At 39.2% G+C, this 24266-nt stretch overlaps 2 protein-coding genes across 6 annotated transcripts in view; both read right to left on the minus strand.

The window, feature by feature from the left end:
* Positions 1–8436, minus strand: part of opa1 (OPA1 mitochondrial dynamin like GTPase) — a 34429-nt gene extending 25993 nt beyond the window's left edge. The window contains exons 1-8 of one of the 4 annotated variants that reach the window (XM_035176428.2): positions 8238–8436; positions 7036–7360; positions 6685–6781; positions 6330–6437; positions 5359–5409; positions 3563–3645; positions 1794–1949; positions 100–153 (exon numbers count right to left, since the gene is read on the minus strand). In XM_035176428.2, coding sequence (XP_035032319.1) covers positions 100–153; positions 1794–1949; positions 3563–3645; positions 5359–5409; positions 6330–6437; positions 6685–6781; positions 7036–7360; positions 8238–8266 — 903 coding nt within the window. In that variant the 5' untranslated portion in view covers positions 8267–8436. The remainder of the gene's footprint in view (positions 1–99; positions 154–1793; positions 1950–3562; positions 3646–5358; positions 5410–6329; positions 6438–6684; positions 6782–7035; positions 7361–8237) is intronic. The other 3 variants (XM_035176429.2, XM_035176430.2, XM_035176431.2) reach the window with 3 other exon arrangements.
* Positions 8437–10083: 1647 nt separating this feature from the next.
* Positions 10084–24266, minus strand: part of atp13a3 (ATPase 13A3) — a 33285-nt gene continuing 19102 nt past the window's right edge. Inside the window, exons 13-34 of one of the 2 annotated variants that reach the window (XM_035176526.2) lie at positions 23947–24104; positions 23401–23589; positions 23132–23193; positions 22877–23027; positions 22501–22620; positions 22163–22180; positions 21645–21798; positions 21296–21416; positions 21029–21153; positions 20066–20226; positions 19856–19984; positions 19674–19753; positions 19427–19469; positions 19211–19320; positions 18829–18925; positions 18649–18721; positions 18353–18530; positions 18051–18229; positions 17870–17958; positions 17372–17452; positions 16510–16602; positions 10084–15263 (exon numbers count right to left, since the gene is read on the minus strand). In XM_035176526.2, coding sequence (XP_035032417.1) covers positions 15069–15263; positions 16510–16602; positions 17372–17452; positions 17870–17958; positions 18051–18229; positions 18353–18530; positions 18649–18721; positions 18829–18925; positions 19211–19320; positions 19427–19469; positions 19674–19753; positions 19856–19984; positions 20066–20226; positions 21029–21153; positions 21296–21416; positions 21645–21798; positions 22163–22180; positions 22501–22620; positions 22877–23027; positions 23132–23193; positions 23401–23589; positions 23947–24104 — 2606 coding nt within the window. In that variant the 3' untranslated portion in view covers positions 10084–15068. The remainder of the gene's footprint in view (positions 15264–16509; positions 16603–17371; positions 17453–17869; positions 17959–18050; positions 18230–18352; positions 18531–18648; positions 18722–18828; positions 18926–19210; positions 19321–19426; positions 19470–19673; positions 19754–19855; positions 19985–20065; positions 20227–21028; positions 21154–21295; positions 21417–21644; positions 21799–22162; positions 22181–22500; positions 22621–22876; positions 23028–23131; positions 23194–23400; positions 23590–23946; positions 24105–24266) is intronic. The other variant, XM_035176527.2, reaches the window with a different exon arrangement.

Below are 24266 nucleotides of genomic sequence, written 5' to 3' on the forward strand. Positions count from 1 at the left end.
GGCATTTTCAGGAATTTGTTATATTTTCATTTAACATAAACTTTCTATTGCATCGCATTGTAGATGATGTCAGTTTAAGTACCAGAAAATTTACTGTACCTGCGTACGAAGCAGTTCTTCTTGAAGCTGGTCAAACTTTTCTTTGTCTGATGACTAGAGGTTGAAGTATAAAAATAGGAAAAAAGGAATAGCAACAAACTGTTAATGATTCATTTCAGTTTTGAAAATAAGGGGTTTCCGTAACCCTCATCGTGCTACTTTACAAACATGAAATCCCAGCACCACCAGGTTCATTACGTGCACACTGTATTACAGAGAGAACCAGAGTTGACAGTCATGTTAATGCATTAACAGAACAAAATCAGATTTCAGGCAGACACTATTCATTCTGGGATTACTCAGCTTGGATCAACCAGCTCTGATTCACAGAACAAGCACAAATCACAGGATAATATGTGAAATATACAAATAAATTTGATTTGAAATATTTAGTTATTATTAGTTTCCCTTGATTTTTCATAACTAGGAAAACCTCATTAGATTATGTATATTTTTACCCTTGCAACAGGTTTATGCAGGATGAGAGACAGGACAGAAAGCGTACATGGACAGATGGGACTAGCAGCAGAAGGAGGAGGATTTAACAAACACACAGACTACTTTAAGCAAAAGCAATTTCAACATAACAGGTACAGAAAGTGAGCAGTAAATCACCCTCTAGTAAAATGTACCAACAGTGTGTTAAAAAGAGTTGAATGTGTTGAATTAAAAGAGATGTGTGGTCATTACAAAATGTCTTGTAAGCTAAAGACTTCTCCGTGCAGTTGATAACCGTAATTGAATGTTTAATCAAAGTTGTCCAGTTGTGGTAGTTTCAACAAGTGCAGCTCACACCATGCAGCAAGTGGCCACTCCACTCCATGCCGTGTCTCCCTACATTGTACATTCATGGACGGCTCCTGATGATTATCCATCCACTTGCACAAGAGTGAGGCTAAGCTACTGCGCCACCTCTGGAGACGAAGGTCCATGCATGCCTTCTCCACTGCCCACTGATAATGCAAACTTTAACACAGCCTTACAGACTATGGGGTGATACATGGAGTCTACTGTTGAGAATATCAGGGGACAGACTAAAGGGCTGTTTACATTATAAATAAAATAAAATCAGTCTTAAGATATTAAAATATTGACACCATGGCTGAAAGTAGAGGACTACACGCAAACACCAGCAAAATATAATGCATTCCAATGCTGCACAGCATTAGAATGCATTAGTGTTTTATTTTGCAGCTGTTTATGTTGTGTCCTCTGTCCCCTTCAGACTAGGAATTTTCAAAAGCCCTGCTAACACAACAAATCGTCCAAAAGAGTTTCATTTAATTAATATAATTGCAATATTCTACACAAATTAAGTTCAAATAAAGACTCAACACCAACTGAAATTGTTTTTACTGATCTGCAGTACTATAAATTATCTCCATGCAGCTTCAATGTACTCCATGGTATGTCAGTACACTGTGATATCACTGTTAGGTTACAGGTGCACATCTCTGAGCATATCCAAACACACTGAACAGTGATGCAGGGTGTGGTCAGAGATGCAGCAGACTATAAGGACCAGTAAAAACCTGCTTTCAGCCTGGTGTTGAGTAACTCTAATGTTTTGTTAAAGCAGTTGGTATAGATAGTTTTTTTTTTTCGGGAATAATTATTCTATCCTACTCTGTAGCTGTGATCTTTTAAGAAACGTTTGTGGGAAAGGACGGATCTAAGTGGGGTGGGACCTTCACCTTGCGCTTCTGTTGAGGGGGGCTGGGGTTCGGAGGCGGACTGGGAGCGGGCTCTGGCGGTGGGGGGCGCGCACTATCGGCTGCAGCGGCCCGCCGGACCTCCTCCTCGTGCCGCTGGATCTGCTGCTGAATTAGAATGAGCTCGCCGAGCAGACCCTGCTGGGGTACGTCATAGTGAGAGAGAGGTAGGAGCAGCAAAAAAACACAACAGCCGGCCACTGGGCTGGTCGGCCTCACAGGCCAATGCTGCTTCCCAACACAGGAAACCTTGGTTCTGCTCATGCTGGAGAATCACGAATCAGTCAAGGGTCGAATTAAACAGAATCAAGATCTTTGGCTTTGTTAATCTAGCCACCATCATCAGTGTGACCTAACAAAGTGAGTCTCTCGCAACCACTAAAGGGAGACGCCAAACTTTGCAAGACTGACGGCAGAAGAGGCAACTAATACCACAACCAGCACCTCTCGACAAGTGGCAACAAAAGTGACTCTAACCCTCAAACCACTGGATCAATGATTCAGACAACAACTGATTTACATACTTATACTTAGCAGCAGTACATTATACATAGAGTAGCTGTAACGATGAAGCAGTAACAAAGCTCAGTCCACAGCGTTGTGTTGCAACACAATGTTAAGTAGTTCTGACTGTATCTAATCTGATAATGTTGAAGATGATGATGATCTAACAAGCAAAGCATTGGGACATTGCTCTATCAGGAGTGAAGCACAAAGCAGAATGTACAGCAGGTGACATTTGCTTTGTTTTCGAGGTCCCCAACATGATTTTACTGTTAATTTTGTTCTATATTTCTTTCCTTTGGGAAATACACATAAAATACATGTTAAATGTATTTTGAGCTGAAATATTAACTTGTAAGATATTTGTTGTGTAAGTTGTTCATGTTGGAGACCATGATTGCAGACATAAAGCAAGGAACAGGAAAGGAAGGCTTTTTTTTTTTTGAATATTTAAAGTCAAACCTTTGTGTAATTTCTTTTTTTCACAGCTTAACTCTATGTAGTGATAGAAAACAAACTTACAGTAACATACAAAAAAATTTAACAAAGACACACGGAAACTGGTCACTTTGTGGAAATGGACAAAACTAAAGTGAAAAAGGAGAGAGGACGACATAAATAAAACACATGCATACAAAGCAATTGCTGCTGCATGATATTCTGTAGAAGGAGGGATGGTCTCCAAGACAGAATTCTAGGGAAAAAAGTTGAGGAGAATGACGGGCAGTAAAGGCACTTGAAGCTCTGGTAGATATCAGAATGAATGCCACACAGTAAGCACATGGCAACCTGTGTCAGTGGTAAAAGCTTTTTCACGTAATACCACACTTAATGTAAGCTGCCATGAAGTGAGAAACACACTTGTGTTTCTTACCATAATATTGCCTTGACGGCTCAAAAGCTTATCTTGAAAACAGATTGACAGCCAGTGTCGTCATTTTAACATTCAGACTGAATCAAAAGGCACCGAGAATTATTATATACATTATATCATCAGGATCTTGTTCTAATTGTAGGTTTTATCAACTTCTGTAACATGAAATGATGTGATGCATCAATCCATGTTAAATATGACTCTCATATAAATCGTATACAAGTTTCTTTGGGTACATTTAAATTCAATCCGGTACAGTTCTTGCCGCTGAAGTGAAACGCAGCCACGATGCAGACAGCAGCAGAGTGAGGCCGAGCTGTGGTGGAGTAGAGAGCAGAAAGCTGAGGAGTGTCAATAGGTTTTATTAACTTGCCTTTTTGTACTGCTTGTCACTGGGGTCTTGTGGGGCTGCAGCAGAAGAGTCTGTGGCTTTTAGAGGAGGATCACCTGAGGTTTCTACCAGAGGAGACATACACCACAAAATAATGTCACAAATAAAATGCATCATTGACTAATGAGTGCTATAAGTATCAACAGGCTTAGGGAGACAACACCCACTGACAAAATAAGACAGATAATACTTAAATGCTTGATTAGAAAAATAAAGACCAGTGTGAGTTCAGACGTTTGGAGAATACTGCACTGAACTGTACAGAAAACATTTATAATATGTTCATATGTGTACACATAAAATAAACAATTTGTGATTACTGAATTATTCATGTAACTTAATTAAAAATGTTTAATAAATAGCAATAATATTTACATAGTACATGCCACAGCAAAAATTAAGATTGATTAATTATTAAATCAAGTTGGCTAATTAGAATTAGCTCCAGCAAAACTGAAAAGACAAATGGAGTTACTGGAGTTCTTTAAATAACATAAAAAAACTGCACAATAAAGATTACAAAATCTGGTTAGAGATTGGTTCTGTTAAGGTTTAAGGTTGGATACTTTTTCACTAATATTTGATTGGTAGACTTTCATTATTCCGGAAAAGCCGTTTAATTCTGCACGCGCTACTGTTGAATGTCTGGTAAAATGACAATAAAGTCTGATTTGATTTGACTTTCTCTTAACACTAAAGTACAGTAATAAAGTATTGAATTACATGGGGACCTTGTCTGAACAGACTAAGTGAGGGCTGCATAATCTGACTGTGCAAGAAGAACAGCCTGCTTAGCCACATTAATGAGAAAGGTATTTACGAAAAAATTTGGAAGTCAAAGATGGAGCGATAATGGAAAGAACCACAGACATTGTCATTTTTCTGACTCACAGCAGAGGTGTGGTCCAGTCTGCCCTGACAAGTCTTGTACAAATACCTTTAGATTAATTATGTCTTTGTATAAACTTTTGTACATGACCTAAATACATTTAGGGTTACATCACTGTTATTTATCTTTACAACTTTAAACCTATTAATTAAAAATATATATATTTATTGAATATTTGAAGACTTGATGTCTTAAGTAAAGTTCCTTTTGTGTGCATTTTCCAAACATCTGAGTGTCAGTAAATGAAAACAGAAGAAGATTAGTGATGGGAGTCTAATTAAAGAAGGCAGCAGGTACAGACCAGGGGAGAGAGGGTGGAAGTCAAAGGAGGCACAAATAACACAGATGAGACAAAGTACAGCCAAGGACAGGCAGGTTAAAGAAAGTCAAAAGGGAAGAGGAGACTAAAGTCGAACACAGTGGATGTGCTTTTCGGAGCTTTCTAGACTATGAAGAAAAAATTTAAACATAGGCAGGTTATTGATCCATTTGTGATTTGATCTGAACTAAAGAATAGTAAATACTCACTGATTCAAGTTAACAGATCTCAGCAATATGGTAAAATAGTTATCTGCATAAATGATCAAACTCCTGTACATACTCAAGGACCTTTTCACCATCCTGGCCACAGGTCACACATTTCACTAAATAAAGAGCCTGAATTAACCAGGAGCACTGCTGTTGTTGACAGCAGCACTGGTCTGCAACCTGGAAATCAATGTGATAATGAATCCTCCTGCCTTTCGAAACAAACCATTGGCAAGCACTCCTCTGGATCGCAAGCAGGAACCAACAACCAAACACATATCGTGGCAAGATGGTGGTGAAAACAGCGGCAGAAAGTAAGGAGGGGGAGTGGGCAGCGCTACTGAGTGCAGGGTTTACACACCTAACAACAGATGCAGACCAGCTCCTTTGACTTCACTACCCAAACTCACACCTGTGAAGAACGTGGAGGGGAACAGGAGGGGAGGGGAGGAGGAGAAAGGCAGAACAACACAAGAAAAAAAAAATCATAAAAGACAGAAGCTGAGGGATGATGGTCAAAGCAGGGACACAGCTAAATGGTGTGTATTATACCAAAGCAGCCAATGTGCCAGAAATCCAAGTGAAGCAGCCACTTAATGCGAAACTGTTAAAAGAGATAAGCACACCCTGAACTTGGTGTGATTCTCAAGGAGCCCAAACTCTCATATTTTGTTATCAAACATCAGGTAAATTTGGACTCAACTGAAAACTATTTGGTATATTAGAGAAATACTCTTAATAATAATAATAATTCTCTTTTGAAACCGAAACAAATTTTTTGTTGTTAATGTCGTTTATATAGATGTATTGAAGGGAACACAGAAATATACAATTTGTCTGTCCAGGTTTGCAGCAGTAATGCACATGTGGTCCTACTTCGATCAAGGTTTTATAATTCAAGGATTTCTAGCTTTGCTTATAAAAACTACTGATTCAAAACACATTAGTCAGAAGTAATTTAACATAAACAAGGGCTCTTTGAAGAATCCTTCAGCAAGCACAGAAGAGCAGAAATCTACAGCATAAAGCAGGTTACTTCCTTATATTTTGAAATAACTATGAGTCTATGTTATCTCATTCTGCAGAGGTCACTTTGAAGTAGGTGTAACTGCAAATACAATACTTAAGTGTGTGCGCTGCCCACTGAATTATATCATAATATAAGAGTAGAGGCTGATATAGGTGTGGAAGATGAGGTTTGTTTCAGTACAATTCCTTTTATACTAATTTTAAATTCTGAACACTGGACAATCTGATGTCTGCAAATAATTATGTCATTTTTGTCATGATGCAGTAACTTTGAGGAGCACATGTCAGGTTTTGTTCACTCACCAGAAGTCAGGAGGCTTTTGAGGAAAGAAAAGTTCTCTCTTATCTTGTCTAGATCCGGTAGTAGTTTGGCAATTTCTTCCATCTCTGGTAGCGCTTTGGCCAATTTATCTGTGGATACAAGAGATAACGAGGTAATTTGAGATGACAAAAAGGTAGGGAGTCCTATCCCATGATAAGTAACTGAGGAGCCGCATTTCAAGTATAGTCTAAGAACAATTGTCCCTGTTCGACTGAGTGAAACAGCGATAATTTCCAATAAAGTTATGGCCACAAATGAATAGATTTACCCAAAATCCAGATTTGAATTGTACGTATTGTCCTTAATGAATCAAGAAGCTAAAATAAAGAGGCTTACCAAGATCAATTTGTTCACTCAGTTCCCAGATAAAATCAGGAATGACCCAGTTGTATTCACTAAAATCAGGCAGCATCTCCTTCCATTCCTCATATGTCTGGAAGAGAAATGACAAACTCTTGTTATTTTACACGCATGCAGTGCAAGATATCACTCTGATATGAGCTCCACGACATTAAAAGTTCTTTGAGAAATTGGTAATTAACAGAAATGCATGATGAGAGCTTCAAAACTAATAAATGACAAGATACAAGATATTAAAGCTAAGGATAACAGAGAATGTAAAACAACTTTATGAATAAAAATTGTGTTTAAAAACAAATTACAAACATTCAGTGACTTAATTCTAACCTTTTTAGCTGTGTACCCTCCTCCCACTGCCGTGCCCAGCAGAATGTATCGAAGCTTCAGCAGCCGAGTAGCCAGGCGGACCATCCAGAAGTTGCGCTGCTGCTGGTAGCCGCGGCCCCCCGACCCACGGGGAGGCTTGGGTGGTCGCATTGGCAACCGTGACATGGAGGTGAAATAGCGTGCTGCCATACGATGGGGAGGTCGCTGGGGGTTGGCGTTTCCCGAGAAGCGGTGGTGGATGGCCCGGGACAGAGGGTGCAGCTTCTGCAGAGGTACTGGGAATTTCACCCCCATGTGGGTGGACACCAGGCTCCTGCAGGCCATGCTGGAAGGATGGAGCAATCAGAGGAAAAAATTACACAAGCTCACAATCCTCATGTGCACAATATCAGAGGGAGCTTCTAGTCGTCCCTCCTATTCTTTACCTAATGATGCAGGTAAAGTTATATAAACCCTGATCTCAGTCACAAGAGAATCATGCATGCAGATAAAAACGTGATGGTTAGAAACTAAGTAATCTAACAGCTTTTCGTACTAGTTGTTTATGCTGCTGTTTCATTCCCAGCCTATGACGGTGAGTGGTGGATTGAGTTAAACACCAAAATACAGAGAACTGATAAGTGTAATAATGGAGGATTGTGTGTGTGTGTGTGTTTGTCAGTCTTACTTTGACAAGGTAGCAGTTAGGTCAGTGATCTTCTTATTTCAACGTAGCATTACATAGAGATTCAAGCAAGCAGAAGACGTGGTGCATATTTTAAGGTAATGTTAGCGTTACTTATCAGCAAAATACGTCACAATCCCTTTAATAATTACATCTAAACTCTATGTTCTATTAATAACGTACATTTAAAAGCGCATTATTTGAGCTCGTGTGTAGAAGGCATTTAAAGTCAGATCACAACAGCCTGTCAAACAAATCGGTTGGAGATAAGTCACAGCCACCCGAGTTAGCTTCCTAGCTAACCAGTTAGCTGGACGGTTGAATGTCCAGATAGCGCAGTGTAATAAATAATAATAATATGTCAGTGACCGTGTGAAGACAGGTGCATCATGTTAGCTGTAATATCTGTGAAGAGGTATCTAACTCCCAGCTGGCTTGTCTGCCCTCAGCTGTCAGAAGAAGCAGCTCCATCACTGCTTTCCTTCCGCAGCTAACACATCCAGCTTAACCGCTGCACCTTCACTAAATACGGACTCACCAGGCGGTTTTTCCCCCGACACGCAACATGTTGCGGTTCTTGACGGCGGCTGAACACGAATCTCCTTCAAATCCACTCTTCAGGCACAGTTCAATTCATCTTCCCAAATGGTGCACATTACAGCTACTGTCTCGTTAGCTAGCAAGGACACAGGCAGAATGACAGTCCACTTCCGGTGAACGGTGCAACCGCCAAATCGGCCCGGACAGAGAACGCACCAGTGAAATAGTTCCTATGTATTGGTGTAATGTTTTACAGAGTAAAAGAGTTTCTTTTATTGTGGAAGAATGTGGCTTATATTTTTTCAAATCATAAACTTATCATCAAAAATGTATAGGATGGAGAGACTGTGATCTCTATATAAAGTGCAGCAGGGTCAGATATTATCACTATTATTATAATAATAATTGGTTTCTCAAATCAAATCTATCTTCTGACACTGTATTAGCATGAAATCAATGCAACTGTTTCATAAAAACATGAAATGCATTAATTATGAATGCAAATGTTGCAGCCTTACAGTATTTATATGATGGAATAATATGTTGTCCGAGATGAAAACAGGGTATTGTATCTCATTGGTAGGGTTAGTTTTTTTTTTTATAGATGTGCGATTAATAATAATATGTGGACGCAAATAAAAAAGGGTTTTAGGGTGCCTGGGCAGTTGCCTTCTTGGAATTAACTGGACCAGATAGGCCACCCGATGATTGTAATGCAACCCGATGATAATAAAACAAGCATAAAGAAGCCTCCAAAGAAAGAATAGAGACCCTAAACTTGATGTTAACTACACTAAATAATTGTTACAGTATACCGTTTATATATTTAAAATGAAATGTTCCTTTTCATGTCACACAAGAAAACCACAGTCATTTTCCTAAGCAAACTCTGCAACCTTAGAGAAACGTGGAAAGTGCTCATGAGGTCGTCACACCATCCCGAGAGCTGACTATCTTATATTTAATGTAAATGAGAAATACCGATAACTCAATGTAATTTGAATAAACAGTGTAGTTATAAAGTCATGGGCAAAGTGCAAGTGACAAGGTGAGAATGAACAGACTGATACACAGGCTCTGCTAGGTGATCAGTGTACAGCAGCTTATGTAAACAACATTTGTGCATTTAAAAGGTGAGTGTTGACACTAGTGAGGGCATGAACTGCTGTAACCTTAAGCCACATTTTACCCAATTCAGGGTCTGGATCCTCCATAGTCCACATTTATAGTGAGAATGCATTGAAATGTGACAACTCCTATCAAATTTTAAAGTCTCTTTAAAATGAGTTATCTTGTGTCTGAACTTGGATGACCTAATATGTGTGACCTTTGCAGCCCTTAATATCCCACAAGCCATTATTTGTTTCCCAATTGTTTACTTTTAGGTTATTCCTTTCAACTTTTTGATCCAGTAAACAGGTTGCGCCCTCTTCACATTAACAAGGTACTACATCCAGGTGACCTCTAAAAACACAACTTTGAATTTCTTCTATCTGATGTCAACTCTACCCATTCTTTACATGTAACGCCATGAATTACAACGGAGACAAATGACACGTAGACTTGCACCAGATAGTTTTCAAAACATTTATTGAAAAGAAAGAAATCATGATAAATCTGAAATACAATCCTCAGGGGAAAAAAAAGAAATGAAAATAAATAAAAAATAAATTATGAGGTAAAAAAAAAAAGAATTAATAAAAATAAAAAAAAGTACATCTTTGCCAATAACAAAAATACATATACCCCTGGTGAGCCTCTTGATGAGGTGTGGGAGCTGCAAATAAAAAAAGCGCTGACATACACATGGACTGTAAGAAGTTTTTACCACAAGTATATTTTCATTCAGTTTGGGTATGAACTTTTATTTTCTCTATTTATTACAAATAGACATTTCCCTGAGGAAACAACATCGAAATGAGGCTTCATGTACTCAGTGGCTGACTCAATCTAAAAGTCATTCGATTGTTTAAAAAAAAAAACATCATGTGAGAGAGGCCAATGCTGACTGTCGGTATATGTTGTACCTGTATAAGCGCATAGAGGCAAAGTTGTGTCAGAATAAAAGGCAGAACTGTAGCGTAGAGGAAAAGCAATAGTATTTACACTTTGCCATCATTAAATTGATGAATTATCTGTTTCAAGGTGCACAGTCATGACACAGCTGATACTGAATAACTTTGCCCCCTAGCAGCAATATAACCACTTCTACAATAGACTGCTGATATTAAGCAGCAATGCACATTCTTGTTTGCCAATTTCATATTAAATTTACACAGATGCAAACTATTGTTTTTAAAGTTCAAGACCAAAATAAAAAAGTCAAACACATACATTGGATGATTGGACAGAAAAGTAACAAGATTGTCAGATGTTTCAATTTGCTGAAATGAGGTGATAATATACGACATCAAATGAATTATTCCCTTCTTGTGTCAGATCCTTGGTTTTATAAAAACAGTTGTATAAAAGAGAAAGAAAAAAAAAAGATAAGCTGAGAAGTAGATCTACTACAAGAACTTGAAAAGACACAATTTCCTAATCAAAAAGTTTCCATTCATCTTAATTCAAACTTTTAAAGTCAACATTGGCTGCAGTATGATTTACCCAAGACAGAACAAACACGGATCATACTTCTCAATAACTGGTTCAGATTGTGAAATAAATGCCCAGGATTATGCCCAAATAAGGAAGATCCAGCCGAATGCAAGTCCACGACAAAAGTGAAAGTTTGAACAAATCCAACAGACAGTACAAATCAAAAGTTGATAAACAAGTGATTGTAACACACAGTACCAAAATAGCAGAAAAAGACACACCAGCCCTTTGATAATCCAAAAACATACACTTTTATATCTATATCTTCTTTGAATTTTATGCACACACTAGAAATGTATCTCATATATACAGACATAATCCAACTTCTAATATTATTATCACTGTTTAAAGTCCATTTGTGCCCAGTTAAATCAGATTTGACAGAACTGAACAAGCTAAATAAAACTTTGTTTTGAACTCTTTTTTTCTTCTTTTTTTTTAAAATAACCTATACAGATGTGATGGAGTCTTTGGGAATAGAATCAACAACTGTAGTATTGCATTGCATTCAATTTTGTTCTTTACAAAACATTCAATTTTAGCCTCAGTAGGAATCTATGGAGAAAAAATATCAAACCCTGAAATCAACAATAAAAAGAAAAATACCACTGAATATTCAGAAGCATAGGAGCCAATGTGGCCCTTGTTTGAGCACATCAGCAAGTTTGTCTCAATTTAACAAAATAAACAGATTTAGACAAAGATCATTTTTAAACAAAATATCAGACTTCTTCTGTAAATTGGCACCACAATGTCCATTTCAGCCACACTATTCATCTTACCAGTTTTATCAACTATACACCCCTCACATTGACAATTTGTCCACAAAATACCATAACAAAATACTTTCCTCATTAAATAAACTATGTATCCATGGAAACTATGGTCACATGTCACATTTGAGCTTGTCACAAAAATGTTATGGATCAAATGTTTCATATACATTTGGAATATTATTACATGCATCTCAATAGACGATGGCTTTCAGCGACTGAGCAACTTCAGACTCTTGTTATCACTGAATATGAAGAAACCTTTTGCAACCATTGAATAAACTCATTGATGATCAATAAGCTAAAGATGATGTTTTTGTGCCATATAAATATCATACAACACAGCACATTCAACAAACTTTTGAGATGTAATTTGCTTCATGTCACTGAGAAGGAGTCAAATTGTATCACCTTGACATTTGTTAGGTGTCTTAGACGTGGTGTCTTATAGCCACTGAGTCGCACTCTGAAAAGAATATAAAACATATAATTCATGAAAGACAGGCTGCAATTAGTTATACTGACAATAGGAACCAGCTATTTTCATGTGATCCTCCACCGTAAATTTGCATTTTGACTTTTAAACATCATCTCTGGTGACTTTAAGAAGTCTGTAGTTTTCTCCTTAGGTGACTGTTCATCATGATTAATGAGGAATTTCTCATATGATGTTATATGCCTGAAAAAAAGTATTTATTTGCATTTTTAAAAAAGTACTAAAATAAAGTGTAAACTGCTTCTTTTTTCTCAGTACTTAGATTTTCCAAAAAAATGTTTTACAAAAGGATGAAACTACGAACTTCTACAGCCACCTTCAAAGTCTCCAGACTGTGTGAGTACATAATACTTTGAGAACAGATATTGGGGAGCAGCAAGAAATAGCAGTGAACATAAATATAGCCCTTAACTCTCTATGCAGGTAGCATGTGTAATACATGAATACAACTGTGCATGTTAATCTGCATCTGTCCTGTGCAGGGTGTGCTGTTGCGCGGATCGTTTGATTGCATCAAGAGCAGCGAGAGGATAAGATGCATGATTCTTTACCTTAATTCTCCATCACACTTTTAATCAGTCTTCCATAGGAAGAAATTGTGCTGAAAAAGAAACTACTGGCTTTCTTTTAGCCAATCTGGAGTTTGCAGATGTAGGATGCTTTGATTCATATGGTCTCATGCATGTAATCAGCTGTCCACGATAGCCAGTCAGATTCATGCTGCCTCTCGTGTGGATTTTCTTTTTAAAGTACAGTCATGTTAATGTGTCTTCTACAGTAATGCTGTATATTTGTAGTAATAGTTCTAGTATTGCAACCGTTTAGTCTTTCAAGTCCTCAGAACATGACAGGTAGGGAGGTGGCTTCATGCAAGTGTTGATGTACTTTAAGTTTCATGTCTGGCGTTACGAGACGCTGACAGGACATGGCTCACCGACGCAAACACATTGGATTAATGGTTTATAGCCACATTAGCAGCCTGCAAGGGTGCAAAGTTCATGACACACTTGATAACCGATTTTGATGGATGTAAAACACTGGGTATGTTAGCATGCTGTGTTGGAATATCAGAGTTCAGCTAATGTTGATGATACTTTAATCATTAGCTTCAGAGGTAACCTGTTATGTTCTTGTGTTGTTGACATTTTGGTGACATGACATGATGAATGAGGAGCTACAGAGAAGAACATCCGTGTTGGAGTTCATGACAGTTGATGAGATATTTCCGTCTGGACCAGTTGAGTCATGATGCTAGCATGGCTAAAAAGCAAAGATTCATTTAGTCTTTTTTTTAAATTTTATTTTATATTTTCTACATAATACCTTTGTTAAAAATCTTTAAGGTAATCTCTGACAAAAATGATGGAGAAACTGTCACAGGTCCCAGCCTGTGGTTGAGAGTGGATGAGCACATCTGTTTGTGTGTCCGTCTGCCTCACTGCTCTTCTTAGGTCATTTTGTACAAGCCCGAATGTCCTTCACTTTCATTGTTTTGTACTTTCAGTCTTCAACCTGTGATGTATAATGTGTGACCAACTTAAAGTCCACTTTCTATAATCCTACAAGAGCTTTTCTGCATTTTCACACCTTTGAAGGAGATCACAGGTAAACAGTATGATTTATATAGGTCATGGTACAATGTGGCTGACGACAGCTGGTCTACAAATACTTTAAATGTCGACTATAAGTACATTATTATATTTTCAGACATATTGTGCAGTTTCCAAATCACACTAAATCTAGACTTTCCCTAACTTCATCCTCTTACTTTTCCAGAATTGTACGATCAGCCACTTTGATAGTTGTATATTTGTGTTTATTATTAAATGCGAACATGAACTTCTGGTTGGGGTGTGCAAATTTACGAGACCACAGCCGTTCATCATTCTCAAATTCCTACAACTCAGTGTGCTTGGACTTGTGGTTCATTCATCACAGGGAGAGATTGAAAATAGTTTGGTTATCACAAAATGAGTGCTTGTCGGGTGTTTATGCCAACTCATTTAAATGAGTCTATATGTACATTAGATGTATGAGACCACTACATGGTAGCAATCAGAGCCAGCAACACCTACAACAGGTCAGAGTGGGTCAAAGTCCTATAGGTGGGGTGATGGCTGCTCAGAAAACACAACACATTGGACATTTTTCTGTTTCTTTAAAAAACTGTAAGATCACGTCACACTGAGGTGGTCAGTGCAGACTAATCTATTACTCTGTCCACATTCAACTCCAGGCTTCCAACAGCAGAATCTCTCCATTTCAAACTGGAACTTTTCCTATATAAGCCAATTCTCTTACTTCCAAATTCAGTCAGAGTGGGTTGAACTTGAGGACTAGAGTACAACCCCTCAACTTGGCCTATACTTCTCAAGTTTCTATTGAAAAAAAAAAAACACTTCTGAAAAGCTCAGACATGATATCAACTATTTTAATCTTAAGTCTAAATGGGTTTTCTAATACAGTGGTTGTAAATGAAATCTGAACGCCTAGTTATTTTAAACAGTGGTAGTGTAGAAATGATTTACCAGCACAAATTTGTCAGAAGCTATATCAGAAGTGGAGTGGGTCTTTAGCTCTATCTTTCATCGCTTCCACACAAAGACGAGAGACATTTATTCGGTTGACTTGCGATTTTGAACTGGGGTTGCTGCTCAGCTTTGGTGAACAGACATCGCAATAAGGGAAGGGAATCAACTTTGACGTGCAGATGTTTTAAGGACATTTAAAGCAAGAGAGACCTGAGAGTCTGAGACCGTGTTCGACACGTATGGACCCCACTGTCTGTGTAATCCTGTGGTTTTTGCAGTAATGTCTCTGGAACTACAGTGTTGGAGGCAAGTCTCTGAACGGTGATGACAAACAATCATCCTATTGAATGTGCTTTCACTAAGCACACCTTTAAAAAATGTCTACAGTATGAAAGGTGAGAAAGGATAGCTGGAGGCGCTGTGGGGGGGTGCTAGGAGTTGATCATGATTTGATAAGTGGAGCCGTTTTCGGGGCGGGGTTTGGCTTCTGTGGTGGTGGTTGGCTTTGGAGGCCAGTCAGGGTCCACACTCAGCTCCTGGGCCAGATGCATGTAGCGGGCCTTGGGCATCTTGCGTGAGCAGCACAGCCAGGACAGACACTTGAACACCTGCAGGTCAATGCCCCTCTGAAAATATCACATCGGTATAACAAAAAAATAAATAAATAATAGCAGAGAGCGGAAAGAAGGGAAGGATGAACTGGTTCAACTGGTTCCCTACTTTGTTCAGATTTTCTAAAACACTTTAATAAACAAATCAGACTGTGACATGCATCTATAGCTGTTGCATGCGACAAGTGCAGCAAACAGAGTGCTTAAGTTTGGGCACCCCATGACATTTGAGTTCAAAGACAATTTCAATTTCCGGGTTTGCTGTTCCAGTCCAGTGCAGAAGCTTAAAGGTGGAATGAAATCCAAAAATAAACTTTGAACAATTAACAGTGGAATAAAAATGTTTATTTATCTCTTGTCGTTTATCCACGTGTTGTCTGTTCTATGTTTTTGGGGGTGACAACCTGAAAAGATAACACCTCTGACCCAAGCTGTCACTGACATGTATGCATGAAAAGCATTTACAAGCTGAAGGGGTTACTAAGTCCCTACCATGCAGGGTGACCAAAATTGTCTGTTTTGGGACATTTTCCTTATTTTGAAAATGTAAAACATGGAAATGAATAAATAGTTAATTGCTTAAAATATTAAATTAACCGTATTCTTTTTGGGAAATTGGCCAATCTTTTAGTCACTGTAATAGAAACTTAGACCGGGGGTGCCCAAAGTTTTTCATGCCACAGAATTAAATATGTACTCATGTATGTAAAGACCTAAGAGGTTCATCTAACAGATAACTATCATATCATGACTGGAATGGTTGATGGTCCTTCCTCCAGTGCAGAGTGCTGTCTCATTGCCCTCCTATTCAGAGTTTTACTTTCTTAAATTTTGAAATTTAAATTTGAAATTTAAATTTGAAGGCACAAATATGAATAAAAAATGTAACATGCTGACAGCTGAGCATGAAGGTGTTAACCACCTTGTTAAAAGGACATGTTGTATGGTTGACTCGTTTATCTCAGTGTAATTAGGTTAAACAGCTTCAGTAAGAATGTAATAAAGGAAACTAAATGTTTTGAAGCTCATCTCACAACTGAGTGTAGTACAACTGTATCCATTATCAAGCATTGAACCCAGTGTCCATCAGGACAACTCGAGGTGGAGAAGAAAGATCAGAAAGAGACTGGGGTCTTGGTTAGGGGTTAAAATAAAAAGGTGTGCTCTGAAGTATTAGCGATACAAGTGGGGACAGTGAGAGGGAACACCACACAAGAGGAAAATGAAAGGGCTAGAGAAGAAGGTGTCAGATTTTCCCAACCTGTGGTGTCGGGGCGGCAGGAGTGACGCCAAAGCTGCCCTGTTTGTCTCGGCTGAACACAAGCTTCCATAAGATGATGTCAAGGATGAAGGTCTATGGAATAGTGCAGTGGGCAGGGGAAAGAATTACAGAGATTTGATTTGAAATTTGGTTTCACATAGTTCCTGCTATTGTGTTTTTTCACAGAGGTCTTCAAGTGGTTTTGTCACAATGTATCAAAAGTTTAAGTGATCATTTGTTGCAATTATTCTTCCATTAAGTTGTGTGTTAGTTATTACATGCGAAGTTAAAATGACAATTAATAGAATTAGTAAGGAGACATCATATTAATCCTGAGGTCTTAATATATATAGAAAACTCTTAAGTTTTTGATTATGTGCAATAACTTTGGTTTCTTTTTATTTCATTGTAGACGTGAAAGCAGTTTGCTCCAGGAGTTTAGGTGAAAGCAGTTTGTGTATGCAAGGGCTGCCGTCTGGAGGAAATCTGAGGCAAAGTGATACTGCTCCACTGTGTGGGACAGGCCAGCATTAACTATCTATTGCCATGCAGTTGTACAATAATAAGTTATTTTCTTAAGGAGCATCCGTCTGTCCACAGATTAGACAAACGTTCTCTGCTTTGAGGGATTTCAAATACCTGCATACATTTCATCCAAAAAATATTAACATAAGTCACATGCTTTAAGTTTTAACCATTGCAAATACCAAAGTTCCTCTTATTGAAATCAATATTAATAACATTCTTCTCACAACACAAGATAAAAGTGAGACAAAGATGAGCACATTGCATGAAAAAACAAAAACTGAACATGAGAAAAACATCTACCGTTACCATGTGAGTATGTGTGTGTGTGTCTTACCTCCACCACCACAGACACAGCAGCATTGACTATGATAATGAGGAGAAGTTTTACTTTCCAGTCAAACGGGACACAAAGAATCTGCACAAAGAGAGAGAGAGAGAGAGAGAGAGAGAGAGAGAGAGAGAGAGAGAGAGAGAGAGAGAGAGAGAGAGAGAGAGAGAGAGAGAGAGAGAGAGAGAGAGAGAGAGAGAGAGAGAGAGAGAGAGGAGAGAGAGAGAGAGAGAGAGAGAGAGAGAGAGAGAGAGAGAGAGAGAGAGAGAGAGAGAGAGAGAGAGAGAGAGAGAGAGAGAGAGAGAGAGAGAGGGTCCAATGTTGATCATCAATCTGGTGACATTAATAACTCACTAAGTGGCTACTACCAATGCTTTATGGGTCTACATCTTAAGTAAGGCACATATGCCCAAATATGGTGCTTGGTATGATAAAACCAGATACAACTTTCACACCAGAGCTGAGTAAAGGTGTGTATTTCTTTTGTGATTTACGTTTTCTTACCTCTAGAAACTCATCAATCGTTTTCACAGGGTGGAACATGATGAACAGTAGGAAAATATACAAAATCAGGGTGGACACCACAAAAGGCCCTGCGGAGAGCAAAGAAACACAAACAAACTTACAATAAAGAAAAGTAAAGTATTTGTAACTATATTAGGACAGATTTATCCAAGTTTCTCACAGTTCTTGTAGCTGGGCTGCCTGAACGGTTTGCCCTTGGAGAAAACGACGGCAACAATGAGATACTGGAAGGAGGAGACATAGAAGAGGCTGGTGTTCTCAAAGTTTTGGATGTTGTGGTCGTCCACTTCTGTGTTGTTGAGGTCGGACATGTTGATGTGTGATGACATGTTGCAGACACTGGGTGAGGACAGAGATTGGTCAAAATAAACATGTTGAGTCAAAATACAGCAACAAAAAAGTGACAGACACACATGATAAAATATTGTATTTTGTGCATTAGTCATGACAGCAGTTACTCACTCTGTGAGTGGTGTCCAGGTTGTGTACCACGGCTGCTTCTGGACCCACAGGAATGTAACGGTCTGGAAGCCCAAGCAGATGAGGATCTGTGTCAGCACAGAGAACAACAGAGACCCTGAGATCAGACCTGATGGCGGCCGACGCGGCACAAGCTCTTTCCACGCTGGATTCAGACTCACTGAAAAGGAGAAAGGACAATAAGTTAAGACACAGGTTAAGAAAAGTAAATGTGGGACACATAACCTTGGTGTAATTTATATTGCTTGTATCTATATTGTTACTCCTCTTCTACTTACTGGTAAAGACAATAAGGAGGATGATGGCGATATCGATGAAGAGGAACTGGAAGTCTCCCAGGTTACTGAGGATCTAAAAAACAAAGACAACAGACAGTTCAGATCAGACACTCCTGAGCATTCACTGGACGTCTTATTAATTCAACTGCTAATATAGATTGTGGAGGCAGCGGTACGTACAGAATAGAGGAGGGTGACACTGATATACTGGATGATGCTGTAGAGGGCCATGAACTTGAACACACAGAAGGAGGTGATGAGAGCGGCGCGGCCCTCCCTGTAAAATAAATTAACCAGCATGTCATCTCTAAATCCAACACACAAAGTTTAATCCACTTCAAAGCAAAATACTAAAACTACTGCACCAAATGAGGGAAACTCAATGATAAAACATAATTATCCAGTCACTATGACAACAGCCTATGACAGATAAAACATCATCTGTCCATGTGGATCATGAGGAGATCTTCCCTTCAAGTTCTATTTCTCCATTTCATCTTTCCTTTTGTTTATGTATTTAATACAAGGTGTGGAATGAATCTATAAAGGAGGAAAGAAATACCTGATGAGGCTGGGGACACAGGAGATGTTGGGGGTCCTGGAGGTGAAGGGAGAAGCTACAGAGGCCTCAAGCTCTGAGAGAGAGATGCCACCATGAGCCCTCTTCAGAGCCTGTGTGTGGAAAACAGATAGTTTAAGTACAGACTCAAATAAATGGATGTCCATTTCAATATGTTATTGTCAGACCCAACATTTATTTGTATCGTGGTTTACGTACCCCACAATCATTAGCTCCATCTCCACACATCCCCACAAAGTAGCTGCATGAAAGAGATAAAGAACATTAACTTCATGCTCAATTTTAACACTTTAATCTTAAAAAATGTCTTCTACAGCTTTTATTGAAGGGTATTTCTTCCATTAATGATAACAGCTAACAGTTTCACAACTAAAAGCTGCACAAGTTGTGTATGTTTATATAAAAAATTAAAAATAACTTTTACGTGTTTGACTGAAATACTCACTCTACACCCTGCAACGCCTCAATAAGCTGGGTTTTCTGGTCTGGGGCCATTCTGGCAAACACCGTCCCGTGAAGCACAAGCTACGAGGCAGAACACATTGTCAGAACAGCACCGTCCCAATACAACAGTAGGAGCTGCAACAGTTAAGAGTTATGTCCACGCTCATTGCAGAGACCTCATACCTTTTGAAGCATGTCCGGGAAATGCTCCGAGATTACAGCAAATGATTTTCCATTCATTGCAAAGTGGTACAGTTCTTGTGCTTTGGGTTCATCTTCATGACACACATCTTCTAGGCTGATGTTCACTCCCTATAAAGAAAGTAGAATTACTGTTTGTCCATTATGTGTTTCTGCAAGTACTCGTGTCTAGTGTCAGCCCCATCGCTTCACCTCCAGGCGAGACGTCTTGCTCGGCTTGTCAGCGTATCTCCAGGTGATCTTGGCGGTCTGTCCGTCATGGGGATGATGGGCATCAGCAATGATGACTGTGTCCCGGGGTGGGATCATTCCACAGTCACGAGCCACTGAAATTGCTGTCAGCATATTGTCACCTGGAATGTGGTCAAACCATGGAGATCAAATAAAGAATACCGACAAGGGTCTACTGATTTATAGACTGTTTATTTAAATGTTATTAATGCATGTCATGCCTTTCTGCTCCTCACTATCTTCTCTGCCTATCCCACAAGTGGAGAGTTTACCTGCCTGTGACTGATGGTAGGACGCTGGATGAAAACAGAGGCCAATAGTCCTGGGGCACATTATTACCACAAGGGGACACTATCAAATGAGTTTAAGGGCTGGTGACATTGGGTGAATTTGCTAGAAAGCCTGAGACTGAAATAGCATCTACTGTGTGTAGATCATCAATCAAGCATAAATTATACATTACATTTCATGTCCTTTTGTCTGCAGCAACCTTGAGAATACAGTGAACAATAACAGGAAAGCAAAGGCAAACAGAGGATTGTCTGGTGGACATTTGAGGTTGTGTGTTGCACTGGGCAGCCTAGAAGTTTTTGTGAGTTGAGATTATGGGTACAGCTGAGCAAATACCAGAGTGACTAAATCGAATGTCAAAAACACAGGAGATTATCGAATTCTGCTCTGCTTTTGTGATAGCAACTCAAGAGGTTTAACCAGCTACAGAGAGAAATGTAATGATCGTGTGTATATGTTTTCTATATTAGGTCCTTGACCCTGCCTAATCCATTTATTTTTTAACAGTCTGTGGTTTTTGCAAGATCATTTTCCCATTTAAGACTTCTATGACTCACAGTGTCATAGTTTATGGGTTAGGGTTAGGTTATGTGGGTGTGAATGTTTGTATGTGCAGTGTGTGTATGCGCTCACCAGTAACCATGACTGTGCGGATGTGGGCTTGGCGGAGGTCCTGCAGGACACCTGGAGTTTCTGCCTTCAGCTTGTTCTGCATGATGATCAGACCCAGGAAATCCATGTTTGTCTCTATGTGATCCCTGTTTCAAACGAAGACACAAACACATTAGTTGCCATTGGATGATGGTAAATTGTGGCCAGAAACAGAACACATAATAGGTTGTTACATTCAAACCATAATTACCATAATTGACAAACAACAACATAAACAGTAACGGTTACCTGTTGACGTTCTGAACTTTGTGCCAGTTAAGTTTGGATTCTAATCGTCGGTGTGCCAGAGCAATGACCCTGAAACCCTGCATTGTGTAGCCCTCCAAAACCTCTGCAAAATTATCTGGCACTGCAAAGAGAGAAATAGTGGAGAGATACATTAAGTCAGAGAGGCACAAAGGGCATGAAAAGAAAACACAAAGTTGTGAGGCTTTTGTGATGCAACCGATTTTCATTTAATTCGTTTTCCATCATTGTACAAGTAGTGTATTGTATTTGCTAAAACCTTAAAACATAAAATGAAATGTCAAGCATTTCCTAGTGCTGGTTGTCACCACAGCGACCGTGCAAACCTCACCTGTGTCTCTCTTGCAGAGACCAGCCACCACCTCTGGCGCCCCCTTTGTGTAGGCGTCCATACGTTTCTCCCCCAGCAGACGAGCTACCACAGTCATTCTCTGGAGAGCTGATGAAAAAGGAAACTGGCGCACAATACCTATCTCATAGACAGACTGCACACACAAACGATCACACACACACGCACACACACACACACACACACACACACACAGAGACACACGTGATTGCTGACTCAGTTTTGCATCAGGCTGACAGTGCAAACGGAACAAGGGTTAGGGAGTAAAGAGTGTGTGACAGAATGTGTCTGTGTAATGGGAAACTGAAAATAATCTATATGCAAGTCATATATAATGCAAATTTAACATAGTTTGAAGTAGAATTGCAACATTACTATCATAACAATACAAACTGTTAATTCTCAATACATATTCTAGTTCTTTCAGAGAGATCTGTGTTGTTCAAGAAAGCCAAGAGGAATTCAAAACTACATTTTCAAAGAGGAAGCAGATTTCTTACCGAGAGCTCATAGAGTTCCTAGAAAGAGAAAAAGGACAGAGAGGTATGTTGGTAAAAGCATAATATAATATAATTGTTGTTGCTACTGTATACTGCAATGGTAGGGTCGATATGTTGCATTATAGCCCATATACTGTGAATTTAAGCTTTAATCAACTTGTTTTAGGCTATAAAATAAAACAAGTCATGAAATATTTGTATAATAAAATCTCTTTAATACTTAACTATGAAATTAGATTATTAGATTTTAATAGATTTCACGTTCATTTACAATGATGAAAATTAACAGATATATATGATTTTATCATATTTTCCAGACTGCTAGCTAACCCACATACCATGTCTTGTTCCTGTGACACTGCAGGCTCTTGAGGCAACAGCTGCTTTGGGGGTCGAACCACAGTGGGCATGATGCGGTTGTGGAGCGATGTTTCCTCCTCGGTGGCCTCCTCCATGATCTGGGTGGGCAAAGGTTTCGAAAGACAGGGATCAGAAAAATGTATTTGAGGAAAAAAAAACTTCAAGAATGGGTCAAAACATTTGTTAAAATAAATATCTTCTTCTGTCTATCACACACAGGTAGCCTACACATAAAATTGATTCCATGTGGCTGTTGGCCCCCATATATTTTATTCAGGGTGGTCTGCCTTATCACATTCACACATTCATGCCCTCACCAACTTTAAGTTCATGGACAGACACAAAACAACTCACCCAGCCTGTAGCCTCAAACATTTTGAGGTCCAGTGGGTCCCCGGACAGCTGGCCCTCTATTTTTGTGAGGGAGTGGCAGGTGGCCATGCAAGCCACAAACTGGGACTTGACAAGATTCTCCTTGTAGGCATTTTCCTCTGACAGGTGGAAACTGGACGGGCAGGAGTGGTAGGTGCAATTCAGCAATGCAGCCTGAATTGTAATGAAACAGTGGTAGTTTCATGTTCGCTTAATTAAGAGTACAGGTCAGCTTACCTGCCATTCTCAACTCTCTGGACACCCCACAGGTCTAATCCATCTTCGGTCAGAGTTCCAGTCTATAAGAAGAAATAAAGTAGAATTGATGAGCTCTGCAGTGCCACACAACCACTGGCAGGTGGAATTCATCTGGGCAACAACAGTTTTAGTTAATTTATCGATATCTACCGAATACAAACATCAACAATATCGCTCCAAATCCTTAGTTAATGTGTTGTGTATTTAATCTGACTGAGAAAACACAGCAGTCAACTTCTCGTGCTCACCTTGTCAAAGCAGACCAGATTGATTTGCCCACAGATGTTGATCCTCTGTGGGCTGATGCAGAAAATGCCAATGCGTTTGAGGCGTCGCTGGGCGTACACAATTCCGGCTGTCATGGCAGCTGGCAGCGCCGGTGGCACAGTGATGGTGATGATGTCTAGGGACTCAATGATGATGGTCTTAGCTGGCACCTAGAGCAGGCAAAAAAGAGAAAAATCAGGTAGAAATTCACATATCACTCTCATTCACTGGCTAAAATTCTGGTTTGTAGTAGCTGACATTTCTGAACAGGAGCTGCAGAAAATCACTTGATGCCTGAACAGTGTGAAACAAATGTTCTCTTGGATATGTTTCATCTCAGATTATTAATGCTGACAACAAATCCAAAGAAATGTGCTAATCCAACCAAAAGCCTAGAGCGTAATCTGAAGCATTTAACAGTTCATTATATTCCATAGTATAATTTAAGATTTGGTTTTTCTTACAGTTGCACTCATTTTCACCTCCTTTTACACTGCATTTGTTTAATCGGTCACCTCGTACATTACCTTGTTTATGATGCTGAGGACAATAGAGTAGATAAAGCCGATTCCAGCTACAGCCACCAGACACAACAGGAAGAGGTAGGCATCACGGTACAGCTTGAAGTCGGTGGGTTTGGGATACAGGATGGAGCGCACCAGCTGACCTTTGGCTGTGCTGAAACCTGAGAAGAAGAAGAGGACAAGTCTTTTAAAAGTGGAAACTGCTTTTTATATGGGAATCAGGAGTTTGACAAATACTGTGAGAACGCTCTCAGAAAGCTCCTAACTTTGCCTAAAATTTACAAGCAGGGAGTTGTATTTTGGGGGAAATTCTCAGCAACTCT

This window comes from Hippoglossus stenolepis, chromosome 14 (assembly GCF_022539355.2).
Source record: "Hippoglossus stenolepis isolate QCI-W04-F060 chromosome 14, HSTE1.2, whole genome shotgun sequence".
In the NCBI taxonomy this organism is placed as follows: domain Eukaryota; kingdom Metazoa; phylum Chordata; class Actinopteri; order Pleuronectiformes; family Pleuronectidae; genus Hippoglossus; species Hippoglossus stenolepis.